Raw genomic sequence first — 20,539 nt, 5'->3', positions numbered from 1 at the left:
AATCCTGATTTATGAGGAGTTTTCGAACAAAGCCCTAATTCTGATATATAAGGGGCTTTCGAACAAAGCCGGAATTCTGATGTATAACAATTTTTCAAAGCCCTATTCTGATATATGAGGAGTTTTCGAACAAAGCCCTAATTCTGATATCTAAGGGACTTTTGAACAAAGGCCGAGTTCTGATGTATAACAATTTTTCAAAGTCCTAATTCTGATATAGAAGGGACTTTAAAGCAAAGCCCTAATTCTGATATATTTGAACCTTTCGACGCGTTATAACTTCGTTGATATCACAGTCGTCGCTACGCCAGATTTAATAAACCGATCAACCGTACTACATGCAAAACATGGAAGCAAAACAAGATTTTGGAAATCATATCATGGATTATCTTGATTCTCTTTCGTGACTCCTATGACCTTCCATTCTTCAAGAGGCGTGTCTATCGGTTCCCTCAGGATTAAAACCCACGATTTTTTCTCCTCCATCCTTTTCCTGTTTTCTTCGGGCCTGGGCTAGCTAAGGGCGGTGAACTGCCTATCTCAATGGTCTCCCCCGCCACTGAAGTCCTTTTTAGTTTTCTGTAAAAGAAAACTACTGTGCCGGCTTTGTCTGTCAGTCCGCATTTATTCTGTCCGCACTTTTTTTCCGTCCGCACTTTGTCTGTCCGCCCTCAGATCTTAAAAACTACTGAGGCTAGAGGTCTGCAAATTGGTATGTTGATCATCCACCCTCCAATCATCAATCATAGCAAATAGCAGCCCTCTAGCCTCGGTAGTTTTATTTTATTTCCTCGGTATTTTCTATCTTATTTAAGGTTAAAGTTAGCCAGAATCGTACTTCTGGCAACGATATAAGATAAACCACCACCGGGACGTTGTTAAAGTTTCATGGGCAGAGGTTCATACAGCATTTTACCGAGACCACCGAAAGATAGATCTGTGTTCGGTGGCCTTGATTATACGCCGTAACGGCTGTACAGAAAACTCGATTCCGTCGAAGAAACTTCGGCGCATGTTTTATTTGTTATTTTATTTTACGTCGAAAGCCTATTAAACTACAGAAAATATATCGTAATAAATATGATTTCCTAATTCTGGAAAATTTAATTTATTCTATATACTTAGGAAAACTCAAGAACTGTCCCTCTTTCCAGCAATAATGAAAGCATTAAACTATTCTAAATCCGTATGTCACCAAAATCTCCTGTCAAATGTTCATGGAAAGTAGAAATTTGCCGTCAGTAATCTTTTAAAAAAGCTCGTGGCTTCTAAATTCTAAGGCTAGAAGCCGGAAATTACGAACTTCTGGGGCCACTCTTCCCGCGAGTAAAATCTTGAGAGAGAAAATAATAACAATAATAATAATAATAATGACGTTACAACTGCCGTTACTACTAGGAATCAATATAATCATAATAATGATAACGATGATGACCGAAACTATCTTGACGGCTCCATCAGACGTCACAGTCATCAACGCTTTATTCGTAATTAATTTGCCGCTGCGCTGAAAGGCCCCTAAATCTATATAATGATTTAGGTGTTTAACTAGAGGCACACCGACCGGAATAACCCTATTGGCGATAATCCCAACGATTACTTAAAGGTCGTCTCTCTCTCTCTCTCTCTCTCTCTCTCTCTCTCTCTCTCCTCATCAAGACTAGGGATCTCTGGAAGGGGGTAGCTTCTTAGAGGCGGCTTTCAGAGGAGAATTTTAATCACTGTCAGTCACGCTTTGGCTTCAACCGTCCCGTGTCATCGGAAAGTTGATTGGAATTCAGTAAGCCACTGAAGAGGGAAAACGTGGCCTTGGTCGTTCTTGGTTTTAGTAAACTGTTTATTTGTTCCCTTTTGGAAATTAATTTTTAGGACATAGAAATTTACGCACTCACCAAAGAATGGTGGGAGCATATTCATCATATAAACACAGAAATTTACTCTCTCTCCAAAGAAAGGTGGGAGAATATTCTTCACAGCTCAAAGATAAAATGTTTCCTTTCTATTTTAAAGTATGTTACTAAAATACGAACTGCTGAGAGAGAGAGAGAGAGAGAGAGAGAGAGAGAGAGAGAGAGAGAGAGAGAGAGAGAGAGAGTTGAACAATTTCCAACATTTACAATATTTTGAAATTAAGGATATTGCGTAGTAAGATGTTTATCAGTCTGAATCATTTTTAGAATTATGAAGTACGTTTTCACTAAGTTTAGCGAAACTGCCATAATATGAGAGCCAGAATCCAACTTGCCCCTAAGACGGGACCTTTGAACAGTCAAATTTTCGGTGGTTATGAGTTGTTTTTTTTTTTCTACCTAAAAATCGAAAGTGAACGCCGAAAAAGTAGAAAGAATATCAAGTGACGAATTTTACGTCCGCTTTGACAATTTCCTTTGTTGCTTACATTTCTTATTGTCTTTTTCTTTCCTCTCATTGTGTCCATTCTGGCACTTTGAAACGATGCAACAGGTTTCAAAAGGTTTCTGATGTATACTTCATTATTTTTCTTACTCCTTTCTTTCATTCAAGTTCCCGGTCCCTGAGGCTAAGATAAAAAATATAAAAAAGTTCTATTCAGAATAATGAAGGAAAGAAGTTAATAAAAATAAAATATGAAAAGAAAATATTTCCTTTGAATAAGTACTTCTTCTTCTTCTTCTTCTTCTTCTTCTTCTTCTTCTTCTTAGCTTTTAACGAATTCTGAATGTGCCCAACATGAACAATGGTAATCGAGTTATTTTTCTTTTTTTCTTTTCCCTCGTGTTTCTCATCGTCCTCAAGTAACTCATCCTCACCATTCCAGTACCAGAAAAACCACTCACTCTTCCCCTTTCAGCTTTGTCCTTTATAGTTCCTGCGAGGTAGTGAAATGAAAAGAAACGGAAAGAAAACTGTGAATCTTTTCGCCTCAAAGACCATTATGTGATGAAGTCATCTGAGTGTAGGAGCTCTCTCTCTCTCTCTCTCTCTCTCTCTCTCTCTCTCTCTCTCTCTCTCTCTCTCTCTGTGGTTACCATCCGTGAGTTTCTCCTAGTTTTTCCGTTTCCATGATGTTTCCTGGAACAAACCTGGAAAGCACATCAGTTTTTGTGAGGTGTCTGTAAAAATACACTTGTTTTTAGCGGCAATTGTGAGGAATCTTTAATTTGGCCTAATTCTGTAACCTGGCGTAACGACATCTGTGGTTATCGAGGCTGATTCCTGTGGAAGGATATATACATATATATAATATATATATATATATATATATATATATATATATATATATATATATATATTTATATATATAATGAACATATGAGAGCGTGTGCGTGAATTGCTAATGGCCTGTCCTCTCATTTGAAAGACAGGGTTCGGTCCTGATATGAGTCAGAAATTTAATATATATATATATATATATATATATATATATATATATATATATATATATATATATATAAAATATATATATATATATAGATATATATAGAGAATATATATATAGATAGATATACATATATATATCTATATATATGTGTGTATATATATAATTTCATTTTGTCCTTTTAAAATCCATTCGTTCTTAAGCACATTATGTTATGAACAAACTTCACTACATTATACAAAAGGATAAGTAAAAGCTGGACATCTAGGTAGGAAATTTCTATCCTAAAATGTTCCTTACACGGCATACTGTCGGCAGTAGATCCTAATGGGGGCAGATGCTAAAATTAAATGAATAATGACAAATATAGTGGACAGTTAAAAAGCAACTACCCAATAAAATACTTGTATTTTAATATTTTACTTACACTTTTCCTATTTATTTATTATGTTAATTTATTTTTGCAATAAGTGATCTCTTCTTTCTGTATATCCCATTACCTTCTGTTACTTCTTTCTAATGAACACCATATTCTTTGGAAGCTTGAATTTCAAGTCAATGGACCCTGTGGGTTTGTTCCTTATGAATAGGGTTCATCATCTGAATAATAATAATAATAATAATAATAATAATAATAATAATAATAATAATAATAATAATAATAATAATAATAATAGCTAATGAAATACATAATGAATATTACACAAATAAAAATATGATGATTATTCAATAATGAATAATAAATAATTACCAAAGAATATTCAACTGAAAACTGTTGCAAGCTTTTGAAGTTATCTTTTTAATAATTCACCTACCAACGTCAACTACGAAGAGACAACGCAAATAACGCATTCACAACGAAAACATTGCCATGTTGCAAAGCAAAGTCCAACTCACTTCCTGTCTGTAAATACCTGTTGTTAATTAGTGACGGCAGTGTGACGAAAAATTCTTTGATGATCAAACACATCCAACAAAGAGGATTTTTTAAATTCATACTTGTATCAATTTCCCTTTCATCATCCCATAAATCAAATTGGAAAACTACACCTGTTCCCAAGGGATGGCTCAATGTTGCTTTTTTTTTTTTTTAAACCAAAGAAAATATCGCGAAATATTAGTCTGTAATTCGCGAATATCGGATCACCTCTTTCTTCACTATAGTCTTTCTTACTTCCTTTTCCTTCTCGCCCGTTTTCTTCGGTCGTAGGCTAGAGCAGTGGTTCTTAAACTTTTTTGATTTGCGCCCCCCCCCCTCTGCATTATATATATCTATAAACAATATGTCGTCTATTTGTATGCTATTATACTTATCATAACAATAAAAGACAATTCATAAACAAGATTTGAAATTAAAACTGACTTATATTTTGAAATTTTGGCATGTTTTGAGATAATAATTGGAAAATATATGGAAGCAGTGATAACGTTTTTGGCAATTTTGTAATGAACATCACAAATTAAAAAATAATAGGCACCATCTGGCAACTCTGCTTGCGCCCCCCTTGGAAGCTTCTGTCCCCCAGTTTAAGAATCACTGGGCTAGAGAAAGGTATGAGGTTCCCCGTTACGTTGGCCAATGGAACGGGGAACATTATGCCTTTTTCTAGCCCAGGCCCGAAGAAAACGAGAGGAAAGGAAAAGGGAGCAAGAAAGACTAGTGAAGAAAGGGGTGAACCGATATTTGAGAAAAATTATTACAGGCTAAAATTTCGCAAATAACTAAAGAGTACTCAGACAGTGAGTCTCCGACATTCCCATAAACGTCCCCCCCAAAAAAATTCTAAATGGCTTACAGTAAAATTTATGGCTTCAAAATTTCAATCAACTCACTTCCTCGAAAAATTAAGTAAGTGAGCAAACAAAATCAAGTAATTAAGTAAGTGAGCAAACAAAATCAATTAATAAAATACTTGATAGCAAAATAAAAATACAAACCACACACAAACCAAACACACAAATGCGAGTGAAGCTAGAAAGGAAAAGAAAGACAGCTCGGACTTCCGCCAGCAATATATCGTAGCCTAATCCGGATGGAGCTTTGATTTACCCCGGATGATGCCGTCCGGATTCTCCACTGTACTGACCACTGATATAGTGGCGACAGTTTAAGACACGAGTATCCTCTCGGATTCCCGTGCGCAGTTGTACCGGTCCTTGTTTGCGGAATTACAAGGAGGTACGTGACGATTGTTCATTAATCTCTTAACTGCAAATATTTCTAGGCATTACTTTCAAGCAGTGTAGTATTTGCGCTCGTTCTTCTTGAGTTTCCTACTTGCGAAAAGAATCTTTTGTTGTGAATGTGATTCTGGGGCTCTTTAGAATTTAGGCAGTTGTATAATGGCAAGTGAGAATGTTCTTTTAGATCTATTACCTAAAGAAAAGTAAAGGAATGTACTTCTGCTGACCTTAGAGTGAATTAGAAATAGAGTACTCGGATGTAAATGGTCTTGGTCGTAACCAGTGTGCAGAAACGTATCAGTTTAAGGTTAAGGAGGTCCAACCCTTCAAGGGAAAAGGTGTCGATATGTAATAGATATACAGATATACATACATACATATATATATATATATATATATATATATATATATATATATATATATATATATATATATATATATATATATATATATATATATATAAATATATATATATCAACTTTATTAGCAGAATTACTAACAGGACCTCATTCTAACTGGATGGTATCCAAAGGAGTATTTATTCAGAAAAAGTTACCAACGTTTCCTGAATAAATACTCCATTAGATACCATCCAGTTTGAATGAGGTTCTGTTAGTAATATATATATATATATATATATATATATATATATATATATATATATATATATATATATGTATATATATTATTTGTGAACTAAAGTACTATATACATCCATATGAACTCATCCAGCAATGTTCCACAGAACTGAATGCATATATGAGCAAAAGAACAGAGCAAAAGAGGAAGAAAATTTGAGAATACATGATTAAAAGATTAAAATGCATATGACGAACACCAATAACAATAATATTAAATAGATTAATGGATTTTTAAAAACCCAGTTTATCAACAGATAAAAATAAATAAGCGAAGTAAAAGTTCTCGAATGAAAAGCTGGGCAGGGGAAATCAAACCCAAGACTGCTGAAAGCCACGATTGCACTGTGGTGCCTAAACTGACCAATACGTAGCATGGAGGCGATGTTCGTTAGTGCAGGGGCAGCGGCACTACCCAATCAGATGTGAATGACGTCAGTGCTTTCGGCTTTGTTGTAAACGAGACCGATCTGTCGTGTCTACATGCCAGGAATCCAGCATAATAAAAAGGCTGGCTGCTGTCGAATGCAAAACGTGTATTTTATTATTTTGTTGCTCACATACACAGGTGGCTTCTACATGCAGCTACATCAGAACAGTGTTAAAATCATCACTGCTTTTTGGAATAAATGTAAAGATACTATATATAAAACAATAATATAATTATAAAAATATAAAATAAAATATAAAAAAATATTTGCTTATTTAGAACCTCTCTCTCTCTCTCTCTCTCTCTCTCTCTCTCTCTCTCTCTCTCTCTCTCTCTCTCTCTCTATATATATATATATATATATATATATATATATATATATATATATATATATATAATGGCGAATACAAGACGCGATACGTCCAAGTGAAAACAACAGTCAACAGACCTAGACAACAATCTTTTTAGGAAGAGACTCGAACATAAGGTCACCTCCCGTGAATAGGGGAACACGTCTCTTAACGACGGTGAGGTTGATACGTAACCTTCCTCAGTCCTTTCGGCCTGTTGAAGTCGGGATTAAAATGAACTATCGACCGGGCCTTTTGGAATGCGTCACAATGACCTGCTTTCCCATAAGGAAATAAGAGGAGGCTCTATTGAGATCTTCTCTCTGTGATTGTCCTTTCCACTCGGTGTTTGATTTTCTCCTAAGACGTCCCCCTTCTTTCCTATTTTCTGTTTATTTCAGGACCCGAGATGGGAGAGAAGTTATGTAAGGCTCATTGTTTACGGGATTCTTTTGTAAGTCTCTGAGGCTAGCAGGACTGACACTGATGGACTTGATGTTTTCATCAAGCCTCGGCGTGACCTAGGTCGCTGGAGGTCATACAGAGAGTCGCGGAGCCTGTGTAATGATGGTTTCCAATCCGAGAAACATGCAAATACAGCGTTAATCGCCCTCACAGACCAGAAGGCTTTATGTTTAAAAAAAAAAAAACCTACTGACTTCACTGGGTAATATGGTTTTAAAGGTTAAAATGCAGACATTTTACGAAGAGGTAAGATTTTTAAATGTATTTATTTTACACATATATTCTCTACATTTAATTACGGTAAATTTGAGAGTTTTCTTAATCAAACATTGCTTACTATACTATTACACTGTATTATTACACTCTTTACTGTATTATTACACTCTTAACTTATAACTTTACCTCTAGGAACAAGTATGTGAATGGGAGGTACCCGTGACTATTATCATCATTATCATTATTATTCAAAACTTGCAAATCTCGCTGCCATAGCTCAGAATGCTGGTATGTAAATGAAGAAAGTAACCAATGAATAAAGACTTGCCTTCGACCAAACAAATATGTTCACATGGTTACGGATTAAGTTGCTGTTTAACAACGATAACAATCAGGTTCTCTTGTTTGAAACATTGCTTGTTGGGAGGAATTGATACGCCCCTCAAAGACAGATGTTTCGAGAGCCGAATACTGATTCTATTCAGCCATTCTGGTATCTGGAAAATGGGTTTGATAGTAAAGCTAAACTAGAAGACACTCAGCAAGTAAATACAGTAACTCAGCTAGCTACATAAAAAAAAATCCTGAATTCACATCCGGATCTATATTTACCCCAAATTCCAATTAACGATACCTTGGCCCATTAGTCCACCTCACTACAAAATTTCATTGACGTCAGTCAAACACGTTTTGCAAAGTTTTTGAACAAACAAATAAAAAAAACAGACAGACAAACATCTGACTGTAGTATTTTCCCAATTTGCAGCTGCCGTTTCGGTCATTCCGGTTAAATCGGAAATTATCTTTTTTGAAGTAATTGTTATGGATAACCGAAGACTTATAAGAGACGTTGATATATCAAATGTGCACGGTAGTTTCGATAAACATTTACATTTTATTTATGAAAAGGATTTCACGGTGAGTCAATAAAAATTAGTCATTTTCCAGTTTCGACACACATTTATGTAAAGAAATAATTTTCAATGTCATCCTGCGCTTATTACAGATGAATGTTATTCTGAATTTCTCTCTCTCTCTCTCTCTCTCTCTCTCTCTCTCTCTCTCTCTCTCTCTCTCTCTCTCTCTCTCTTGTTGGAGACTCTAAGAGAAGACCAATTTGAGGCTGGTGCTGTTCAGCGTAAGAGATTTCCAGGGAAAAGTCCAGATGGATGATCCACTTTTTTTTCTTTCAATACTGGCCAGAATCGATCATTCCTCTCCTCTCTCCGAAGAAGACCCCTGAACCCTTTGGTTTACGAGGAGGAGGAGGAGGAGGAGGAGGAGGAGGAGGAAGAGGAGGAGGAGGAGAAGGAGGAGGAGATTCCAGGCATTACCCTCTGATGCCGTTGGAGGGGCGAAAATGCTCCCTGTAAATGATTGATGTCGTAAAGACTTGCATCCTCCATGTGGTGTTATGGTGATCGATGAGTTTTTCCCTCTCAAGTAAAATTGAGGAAATATTCTCTCCAGTCCCTTTCATTTCTCCCTTTCCACGTCAGCGATGAAAGGAACGACGAAAGAAAGATGAGACGGGATGAATGTGATGAATGAAAGGGGCGATAGATGGACGCTCGGAGCCTGGATAATTTTCAGTCAGCTTCTGTTTTATTAATATGATTCAATAAACTCTCTCTCTCTCTCTCTCTCTCTCTCTCTCTCTCTCTCTCTCTCTCTTCCATGGTATGAAACATGGAGTTATTATTCAACACATGGCATTCCAGGGAAGAAAATATTATTACGTTACACGCAAAGACAAGAGGTACTTTGACATATTAAAAAACATACAATAAATAAGATACTACCCTGACATTCTGCTGTTGTTTATTGAAAGCCTTGATTAAGTGAATCATAATTCACAAACACCAACTAAAGAAGAATAAGTATTTCAGGCGTTCTATGAAAAACAACTTCCACGACTAAGAACTGGAATCTTGACAAGAAAAAAGAAAAAATAAGATCCATGTAAAGCTTTCGTTTGTTTCTAAGATAAGCGAAAATTACAGCAGTTTTTTAAGATTAAGGAAGGCAAAATGAATTACTTGCAACGAGGTCTTGCACGAGAATCTAATAAAAACACGTCTTGATGTATGACCGTTGTCTAGAAAACTTGTGTTTTGTCACGACGCATTAGGAAAATGTGATAATTCCGCTTAGCTCGTTTTGCAGGTCTGCACACATTTTATTTTAAGTTAGGCTTTCTCAGTGTTTTCTTGTTGACTTTTATCGTTGTTTAGTGGTTTTATAAAGTTGCTGAGTTGGCCTTGTGCCAGGAAGGGCTCTTACTTGCACGAACAGTCAGCAAAATAATATAATTTTGTGTTTTTATTCCTGTTTCATAAGTTTATCAGTAACGATTTCTCCTGTCAAATCCTGGAACCGGAAGGAATTTTGTAAATGGATTCTCTTCCTTGGAGTATAATCCTTCTCTCTCTCTCTCTCTCTCTCTCTCTCTCTCTCTCTCTCTCTCTCTCTCTCTCTCTCTCTAATCCTTAGAAGATTCCTTACTCAATTTCTCTTAGCTCGGATAAGAGGTTTAGCAACTCTTTAATGAGGTCCTGTTCATGACACCAACTGATTCCTTCTCCTCCTCCTCCTCATCATAATCCTTCTTCTCTTCCTCTGCCTCTTCCCATCTCTCACTCTCTCTATTTCTACTTCCGTTATCCAGATACTGTCACACGTTCATATATATATATATATATATATATATATATATATATATATATATATATATATATATATATATATATATATATATATATATATATATATATATATATATATATATATATATATATATATATATATATATATATATATATGTGTGTGTGTGTGTGTGTGTACATACATCTTTTCCCAGAGGACATCAACAATACGGAAGGTTCACTGAAAATGGAGGCAAAACGCGCATCTGAAAGCTAGGAAATAAAGAATCACGTCCTCTGAACCTTCTGTATTTTTGAGGTCCTCTGTGAAAGTAATCTCTTTATACACGGTGAATTTGTGACGTTTGGAGCACGTGCGCACGCACGCACACACACACACACACACACACACACACACACACACACACATATATATATATATATATATATATATATATATATATATATATATATGTGTGTGTATATATATATATGTATATATATATGTATATATATATATATATAATATTAAATAATAATAATAAAAGGAGCCCATAAAAACGCCAAAAGGTAGAAAGTTAATGCTATATATTTCGGATAACAACTGTCTCCCTCGACAGGCAAATATCGCTTTTCTGTAATTCTTCAATCATTCATTACTTGCCTGTCGAGGGAGACAGTTATTCTCCGAAATATATAGCATTAACTTTCTGCATTTTTGCATGTATATATATACGAGTATATATATATATATATATATATATATATATATATATATATATATATATATATATATATATGCATATATATACATTATATATATATATATATATATATATATATATATATATATATATATATATATATATATATATATATATATATATATATATATATATATATATATATATATATATATATATATATATATATATATATATAGATATATATATATATATACACTGGTGAATATTATATGGCGGTCTAAACGTAAAACGTCTGATGCCATCCCTAGTGCCCTGCGCTTTCAACGTTTCTGTCCAGTAACTCTCTACCATATTCTCGCCAAGAAAATAGCCTATGCTCCAATACTGCACGTGAACACGAAATAATTCATAACAGGTTCTGGAGCAACGCTGACACGAAAGATACAAGAGTTATCTTGGAGTAAATCAATATAAAATGATGATGATACACATCTCGAGTTGCGTGGGTAAGCGCCATGCCATGAGAGAGCGGACTTAATCCAGAAGAGCCACAGCGAATAAATCACCTCTAAGACGGATCAGAGGTAGTCTTTTCTTTTCTACTGTCCTCCTGATGGTCATCACATGAGAGTCATCTAATAAATGTATTGTGAGTCTTTTGACTTGAAATCTAGATTACATATATATATATATATATATATATATATATATATATATATATATATATATATATATATATATATATATATATATATATATATAATCAGAAAGCTACAAACGTCCTTTAATATCAATTCACTCTACCTCGGAAGTAATATATTTTTCATATATGTTACCGAAGGGGAATTTCTAGTTGATAATAAGTCCACCGTCCCGTGGGATCGAACCAGCGACGGACGAGGAATCAGGACTACAGTGACACACTAACCAGTCGGCCACAAGAGAGGTATAAGTGAATACCATCTCCCATCAACTCACCCGTCGAACTCAGGTGTTTTGCGTTTGGAGACGATATCCACCCACCTCTGCCATGTTGACCGTGTAGTGCGTTTGTCGCACGTAGCCATATTATGACTATTTATCACATCACCGTGATTCATATACAATCAGAAAGCTACAAACGTCCTTTAATATCCAATTCACTCTACCTCGGAAGTAATATATTTTCATATATGTTACCGAAGGGGAATTTCTAGTTGATAATAAGTCCACCGTCCGTGGATCGAACCAGCGACGGACGAGGAATCAGGACTACAGTGACACACTAACCAGTCGGCCACAAGAGAGGTATAAGTGAATACCATCTCCCATCAACTCACCCGTCGAACTCAGGTGTTTTGCGTTTGGAGACGATATCCACCCACCTCTGCCATGTTGACCGTGTAGTGCGCGTTTGTCGCACGTAGCCATATTATGACTATTTATCACATCACCGTGATTCATATACAATCAGAAAGCTACAAACGTCCTTTAATATCCAATTCACTCTACCTCGGAAGTAATATATTTTCATATATGTTACCGAAGGGGAATTTCTAGTTGATAATAAGTCCACCGTCCCGTGGGATCGAACCAGCGACGGACGAGGAATCAGGACTACAGTGACACACTAACCAGTCGGCCACAAGAGAGGTATAAGTGAATACCATCTCCCATCAACTCACCCGTCGAACTCAGGTGTTTTGCGTTTGGAGACGATATCCACCCACCTCTGCCATGTTGACCGTGTAGTGCGTTTGTCGCACGTAGCCATATTATGACTATTTATCACATCACCGTGATTCATATACAATCAGAAAGCTACAAACGTCCTTTAATATCCAATTCACTCTACCTCGGAAGTAATATATTTTCATATATGTTACCGAAGGGGAATTTCTAGTTGATAATAAGTCCACCGTCCCGTGGGATCGAACCAGCGACGGACGAGGAATCAGGACTACAGTGACACACTAACCAGTCGGCCACAAGAGAGGTGTAAGTGAATACCATCTCCCATCAACTCACCCGTCGAACTCAGGTGTTTTGCGTTTGGAGACGATATCCACCCACCTCTGCCATGTTGACCGTGTAGTGCGTTTGTCGCATGTAGCCATATTATGACTATTTATCACATCACCGTGATTCATATACAATCAGAAAGCTACAAACGTCCTTTAATATCCAATTCACTCTACCTCGGAAGTAATATATTTTCATATATGTTACCGAAGGGGAATTTCTAGTTGATAATAAGTCCACCGTCCCGTGGGATCGAACCAGCGACGGACGAGGAATCAGGACTACAGTGACACACTAACCAGTCGGCCACAAGAGAGGTATAAGTGAATACCATCTCCCATCAACTCACCCGTCGAACTCAGGTGTTTTGCGTTTGGAGACGATATCCACCCACCTCTGCCATGTTGACCGTGTAGTGCGTTTTGTCGCACGTAGCCATATTATGACTATTTATCACATCACTGTGATTCATATACAATCAGAAAGCTACAAACGTCCTTTAATATCCAATTCACTCTACCTCGGAAGTAATATATTTTCATATATGTTACCGAAGGGGAATTTCTAGTTGATAATAAGTCCACCGTCCCGTGGGATCGAACCAGCGACGGACGAGGAATCAGGACTACAGTGACACACTAACCAGTCGGCCACAAGAGAGGTATAAGTGAATACCATCTCCCATCAACTCACCCGTCGAACTCAGGTGTTTTGCGTTTGGAGACGATATCCACCCACCTCTGCCATGTTGACCGTAGTGCGTTTGTCGCACGTAGCCATATTATGACTATTTATCACATCACCGTGATTCATATACAATCAGAAAGCTACAAACGTCCTTTAATATCCAATTCACTCTACCTCGGAAGTAATATATTTTCATATATGTTACCGAAGGGGAATTTCTAGTTGATAATAAGTCCACCGTCCCCGTGGGATCGAACCAGCGACGGACGAGGAATCAGGACTACAGTGACACACTAACCAGTCGGCCACAAGAGAGGTATAAGTGAATACCATCTCCCATCAACTCACCCGTCGAACTCAGGTGTTTTGCGTTTGGAGACGATATCCACCCACCTCTGCCATGTTGACCGTGTAGTGCGTTTGTCGAACGTAGCCATATTATGACTATTTATCACATCACCGTGATTCATATACAATCAGAAAGCTACAAACGTCCTTTAATATCCAATTCACTCTACCTCGGAAGTAATATATTTTCATATATGTTACCGAAGGGGAATTTCTAGTTGATAATAAGTCCACCGCCCCGTGGGATCGAACCAGCGACGGACGAGGAATCAGGACTACAGTGACACACTAACCAGTCGGCCACAAGAGAGGTATAAGTGAATACCATCTCCCATCAACTCACCCGTCGAACTCAGGTGTTTTGCGTTTGGAGACGATATCCACCCACCTCTGCCATGTTGACCGTGTAGTGCGTTTGTCGTGACGTAGCCATATTATGACTATTTATCACATCACCGTGATTCATATACAATCAGAAAGCTACAAACGTCCTTTAATATCCAATTCACTCTACCTCGGAAGTAATATATTTTCATATATGTTACCGAAGGGGAATTTCTAGTTGATAATAAGTCCACCGTCCCGTGGGATCGAACCAGCGACGGACGAGGAATCAGGACTACAGTGACACACTAACCAGTCGGCCACAAGAGAGGTATAAGTGAATACCATCTCCCATCAACTCACCCGCCGAACTCAGGTGTTTTGGCGCTTGGAGACGATATCCACCCACCTCTGCCATGTTGACCGTGTAGTGCGTTTGTCGACGTAGCCATATTATGACTATTTATCACATCACCGTGATTCATATACAATCAGAAAGCTACAAACGTCCTTTAATATCCAATTCACTCTACCTCGGAAGTAATATATTTTCATATATGTACCGAAGGGGAATTTCTAGTTGATAATAAGTCCACCGTCCCGTGGGATCGAACCAGCGACGGACGAGGAATCAGGACTACAGTGACACACTAACCAGTCGGCCACAAGAGAGGTATAAGTGAATACCATCTCCCATCAACTCACCCGTCGAACTCAGGTGTTTTGCGTTTGGAGACGATATCCACCCACCTCTGCCATGTTGACCGTGTAGTGCGTTTGTCGCACGTAGCCATATTATGACTATTTATCACATCACCGTGATTCATATACAATCGGAAAGCTACAAACGTCCTTTAATATCCAATTCACTCTACCTCGGAAGTAATATATTTTCATATATGTTACCAAGGGGAATTTCTAGTTGATAATAAGTCCACCGTCCCGTGGGATCGAACCAGCGACGGACGAGGAATCAGGACTACAGTGACACACTAACCAGTCGGCCACAAGAGAGGTATAAGTGAATACCATCTCCCATCAACTCACCCGTCGAACTCAGGTGTTTTGCGTTTGGAGACGATATCCACCCACCTCTGCCATGTTGACCGTGTAGTGCGTTTGTCGACGAGCCATATTATGACTATTTATCACATCACCGTGATTCATATACAATCAGAAAGCTACAAACGTCCTTTAATATCCAATTCACTCTACCTCGGAAGTAATATATTTTCATATATGTTACCGAAGGGGAATTTCTAGTTGATAATAAGTCCACCGTCCCGTGGGATCGAACCAGCGACGGACGAGGAATCAGGACTACAGTGACACACTAACCAGTCGGCCACAAGAGAGGTATAAGTGAATACCATCTCCCATCAACTCACCCGTCGAACTCAGGTGTTTTGCGTTTGGAGACGATATCCACCCACCTCTGCAATGTTGACCGTGTAGTGCGTTTGTCGCACGTAGCCATATTATGACTATTTATCACATCACCGTGATTCATATACAATCAGAAAGCTACAAACGTCCTTTAATATCCAATTCACTCTACCTCGGAAGTAATATATTTTCATATATGTTACCGAAGGGGAATTTCTAGTTGATAATAAGTCCACCGTCCCGTGGGATCGAACCAGCGACGGACGAGGAATCAGGACTACAGTGACACACTAACCAGTCGGCCACAAGAGAGGCATAAGTGAATACCATCTCCCATCAACTCACCCGTCGAACTCAGGTGTTTTGCGTTTGGAGACGATATCCACCCACCTCTGCCATGTTGACCGTGTAGTGCGTTTGTCGACGTAGCCATATTATGACTATTTATCACATCACCGTGATTCATATACAATCAGAAAGCTACAAACGTCCTTTAATATCCAATTCACTCTACCTCGGAAGTAATATATTTTCATATATGTTACCGAAGGGGAATTTCTAGTTGATAATAAGTCCACCGTCCCGTGGATCGAACCAGCGACGGACGAGGAATCAGGACTACAGTGACACACTAACCAGTCGGCCACAAGAGAGGCATAAGTGAATACCATCTCCCATCAACTCACCCGTCGAACTCAGGTGTTTTGCGTTTTGGAGACGATATCCACCCACCTCTGCCATGTTGACCGTGTAGTGCGTTTGTCGCACGTAGCCATATTATGACTATTTATCACATCACCGTGATTCATATACAATCAGAAAGCTACAAACGTCCTTTAATATCCAATTCACTCTACCTCGGAAGTAATATATTTTCATATATGTTACCGAAGGGGAATTTCTAGTTGATAATAAGTCCACCGTCCCGTGGGATCGAACCAGCGACGGACGAGGAATCAGGACTACAGTGACACACTAACCAGTCGGCCACAAGAGAGGTATAAGTGAATACCATCTCCCATCAACTCACCCGTCGAACTCAGGTGTTTTTGCGTTTGGTGACGATATCCACCCACCTCTGCCATGTTGACCGTGTAGTGCGTTTGTCGACGTAGCCATATTATGACTATTTATCACATCACCGTGATTCATATACAATCAGAAAGCTACAAACGTCCTTTAATATCCAATTCACTCTACCTCGGAAGTAATATATTTTCATATATGTTACCGAAGGGGAATTTCTAGTTGATAATAAGTCCACCGTCCCGTGGGATCGAACCAGCGACGGACGAGGAATCAGGACTACAGTGACACACTAACCAGTCGGCCACAAGAGAGGTATAAGTGAATACCATCTCCCATCAACTCACCCGTCGAACTCAGGTGTTTTGCGTTTGGAGACGATATCCACCCACCTCTGCAATGTTGACCGTAGTGCGTTTGTCGCACGTAGCCATATTATGACTATTTATCACATCACCGTGATTCATATACAATCAGAAAGCTACAAACGTCCTTTAATATCCAATTCACTCTACCTCGGAAGTAATATATTTTCATATATGTTACCAAGGGGAATTTCTAGTTGATAATAAGTCCACCGTCCCGTGGGATCGAACCAGCGACGGACGAGGAATCAGGACTACAGTGACACACTAACCAGTCGGCCACAAGAGAGGTATAAGTGAATACCATCTCCCATCAACTCACCCGTCGAACTCAGGTGTTTTGCGTTTGGAGACGATATCCACCCACCTCTGCCATGTTGACCGTGTAGTGCGTTTTGTCGCACGTAGCCATATTATGACTATTTATCACATCACCGTGATTCATATACAATCAGAAAGCTACAAACATCCTTTAATATCCAATTCACTCTACCTCGGAAGTAATATATTTTCATATATGTTACCGAAGGGGAATTTCTAGTTGATAATAAGTCCACCTGTGTTGAAATTTATAGGGAAGACTTAAAATTTTAAATAACCATTAGAGATTAAATAAAAATCAGAGTTTATCTAATAATTTATTTACAATAAAACTTGCCCCACCATTAAAATTTAAGGGTAAAGAGAATAGCACTTTACGAATTACACAAATGGCAATTTATGATGGCTGCTGTCGATAGATTCTGACGACTTGCAAACGAGCAACTTCCAGAGACCTATTGGCCTATCAGGAAGTAGGATGTAATCCCATTTGCTAATCTTCCCAATTTAACACCTCCAATGCGTCTATAATCAAAAGGTAAATAGTTGTTAACGACTTAACTATGAGGTTAGAAAAATAGAAGTAGGCTCTTACTCTTACTCAAAAGGAAAAACAAAAAAGAGAGAACCATTGAACAACATAGTTTTGTCATTAAGAATAATAAAATGAAATTATTTCTAGACAATGCAAAGGATTTATTATTTTAACGGGTAGCGAGAAGACCTATTTTCGTGAAGGAAAATAATGGGAAGCTACATGGGCGTGAGACGTTACACCAACAAAACCGACCCACCTGGTAACTTTTCCCATCTGGCATAGACGAAATGCTGTCTTGGTGAAAGATGACAAATTCACGATCCTGCTACTCCAAGATGGTAAGAGAGGCATGATTCCATCCGGCAAACCTTTTAAAGGTTCATTTCTTGAGGAGTCTTCATCTATCCAACAATAAAAGTAAGCTTGGCAAGAATTGCCAAAGTTCCGCTGAAATACACTTTGTTCACTTGAAAATTTTGAGAATACTGCTCCTCTGTCGAGAGATCAGTGAAGAAGACTGACTTTCTGTTGAGAGCTTGAAGACTTTCACGGTTGAGTGTTGGAAGAAGACTGGAAGAAGACTCGAAGAATACTGCTTTTCCCAAGAACGTTGATGAACAGTTCAACTTCTGAAACGAGTGTTCAAGGAGTATTCACTTGTTCTGGGAGGAAGTCGAAACTTGGGAATATGGAAACAATTTTTAGGTCATTTTGCTTTTGTAACGTATAAGGAAAACAAATAAAGGTTTAAAATCTGAAATGTTCTAATTTACACGCCACATTTTATTGATCTTAATAACAAAAACCATAAAACAAATTTTACCACAAAAAAAAAAAGGTCCATATAAGCAAATTACGACTTAAAAATGTACAATACGTGTTATGTACTTATTACATAAAATGGAAAAGATTTTCCAAAGGGAAATTTTTCCATACTGGCAGGAGGGGATTCAAATTTTATTTAAATTTGAATTACATAAAATGGAAAAGATTTTCCAAAGGGAAATTTTTCCATACTGGCAGGAGGGGATTCAAATTTTATTTAAATTTGAAGATCATAAATAAATGAAATATAAACAAAGCACACCACCACCAACAAATTAGGAACTACAGCAAAGATAATAATCTCAAAATCTAAAAAAAAAAAAAAAAACCTATGCAGTTTCAAAAAATATCAAACAAGATCCTGAAAAATTAAGTCTGTAGTCCTTTTACGACTCTCCAGAGCAGCGGCTCTTTGAGACCTAACTATAGGAATATCATCCTTACTTTGAAGATTGTTGTGAGGAGTTTCAGACTCCTCTGAAAGTATAGGACTTAAAATTGGAATGAGATTCGAAGCATGCCTTTTAGTTACTTCCCTAGAACAACCTTTCATCACGGTTGCTCCAGTAACTTCACCACTTTCATTAATTTGAACATCTTTAACTATGCCCATTGGATAATATTGTGGCTTAGACATAGGTTCTTTAATCATGACAATATCCCCTTTCTTTAAAATTGTATGTTTTACAGGTTGGAATCTGTTCTTTTTATTTGTTGCCTGCTTAATGAGAGTATTCAGAAATTCACTTTCATATAATTGTTTCAGTCTCTCACGAACCCTTCTTAATTTCCCATAATTATCCAATATAACACGTGATGGATCATCTTTAAACCAGTCAGGATCAGGATCTACCTCCTGTAACTCTGGAATTATATTCAGAGAATTCAGATCATAACCCTTTAAAAGTAATTCTGGAGTAATAGGTTGTGGAAGAGCTTCACCAATGGATGTTCTAAGTTCTTCTTTAAAGGCAATTGGTCTTCGATTAATAATGTGTACGGTTTGAGCAATGAGAAACTCAAAATCCTTCAGAGTTAACACATTATTTCTAATGGCTCCATATATTAACCTCTTACTCATTTTTACACAAACTTCAACTAATGAACCAAGTTCACTTTGACCTTTATAAAATTGTTCAAACTTCAAAGACTTAACACCAGACTCTTGAAAATACCTCTGAGTATCAAAATCACTTAAAAATGATTGAATTTTATTTCCTGCAGCAACAATTTGTGTTCCTTGATCTGATATACAGTATTGAGGAACTCCATACTCAAAGGAGTGCAACTGAAAAGCTCTCAGGAACTCATTAGTACTCATGTCAGAACAAACTTTTAAATTCACAGCCCGAGACCACATGCAAGTAATGACTAGAACCCAAACCTTAGATTTCTTATTATCATGATAAACATTAAAGGGACCCATATAATCCAAAAACTACAGCTAAAAGGAATTTTCACTGGATTAACACGGATATCACGATATGAACTTTGGTTGATTTTGATAGTTCTAGCATTTACCTTTCTACAATTCACACATTTTTTCAAAATTCTTTTGACTGTTGAAAAATAACTAGGTATGTAAAACCTTTTCCGCATCTCATTCATGACGGAATAAATACCTACATGGTTATGTTTGGCATGAATATCAGATATTATTAGTTCCGTAATTCTACTGTCCTTTGGCAAAAGAATAGGGAAATTACAAGTCCTTCCATTTTTATT

At 37.4% G+C, this 20,539-nt stretch overlaps 1 protein-coding gene and 1 long non-coding RNA gene across 3 annotated transcripts in view; both read right to left on the bottom strand.

Moving 5' to 3' along the window:
• LOC136842727 (uncharacterized) overlaps positions 1-20,539 on the bottom strand; it is a 146,763-nt gene that overhangs the window by 40,182 nt on the left and 86,042 nt on the right. The gene's annotated exons all lie outside the window — the stretch shown is intronic.
• On the bottom strand, positions 17,695-20,533 carry LOC136842726 (uncharacterized). Its single transcript, XM_067110449.1, has 2 exons — positions 18,246-20,533; positions 17,695-17,976 (listed from the first exon to the last, which is right to left on the bottom strand). Exon 1 carries the CDS (start codon positions 20,238-20,240, stop codon positions 19,164-19,166), a length of 1,077 nt encoding a protein of 358 aa, XP_066966550.1. The 5' UTR covers positions 20,241-20,533; the 3' UTR covers positions 17,695-17,976; positions 18,246-19,163.

Source organism: Macrobrachium rosenbergii, chromosome 10 (assembly GCF_040412425.1).
Source record: "Macrobrachium rosenbergii isolate ZJJX-2024 chromosome 10, ASM4041242v1, whole genome shotgun sequence".
Taxonomy (NCBI): domain Eukaryota; kingdom Metazoa; phylum Arthropoda; class Malacostraca; order Decapoda; family Palaemonidae; genus Macrobrachium; species Macrobrachium rosenbergii.
The sequence above is the reverse complement of the archived record's forward strand: the minus strand, read 5'-3'. Positions and strand labels throughout refer to the sequence as shown.

What these genes read in the sequence shown, in the direction of transcription:
- LOC136842726 (XM_067110449.1), bottom strand. Translation starts at nt 20,240, where the DNA reads ATGGGTCCCTTTAATGTTTATCATGATAATAAGAAATCTAAGGTTTGG.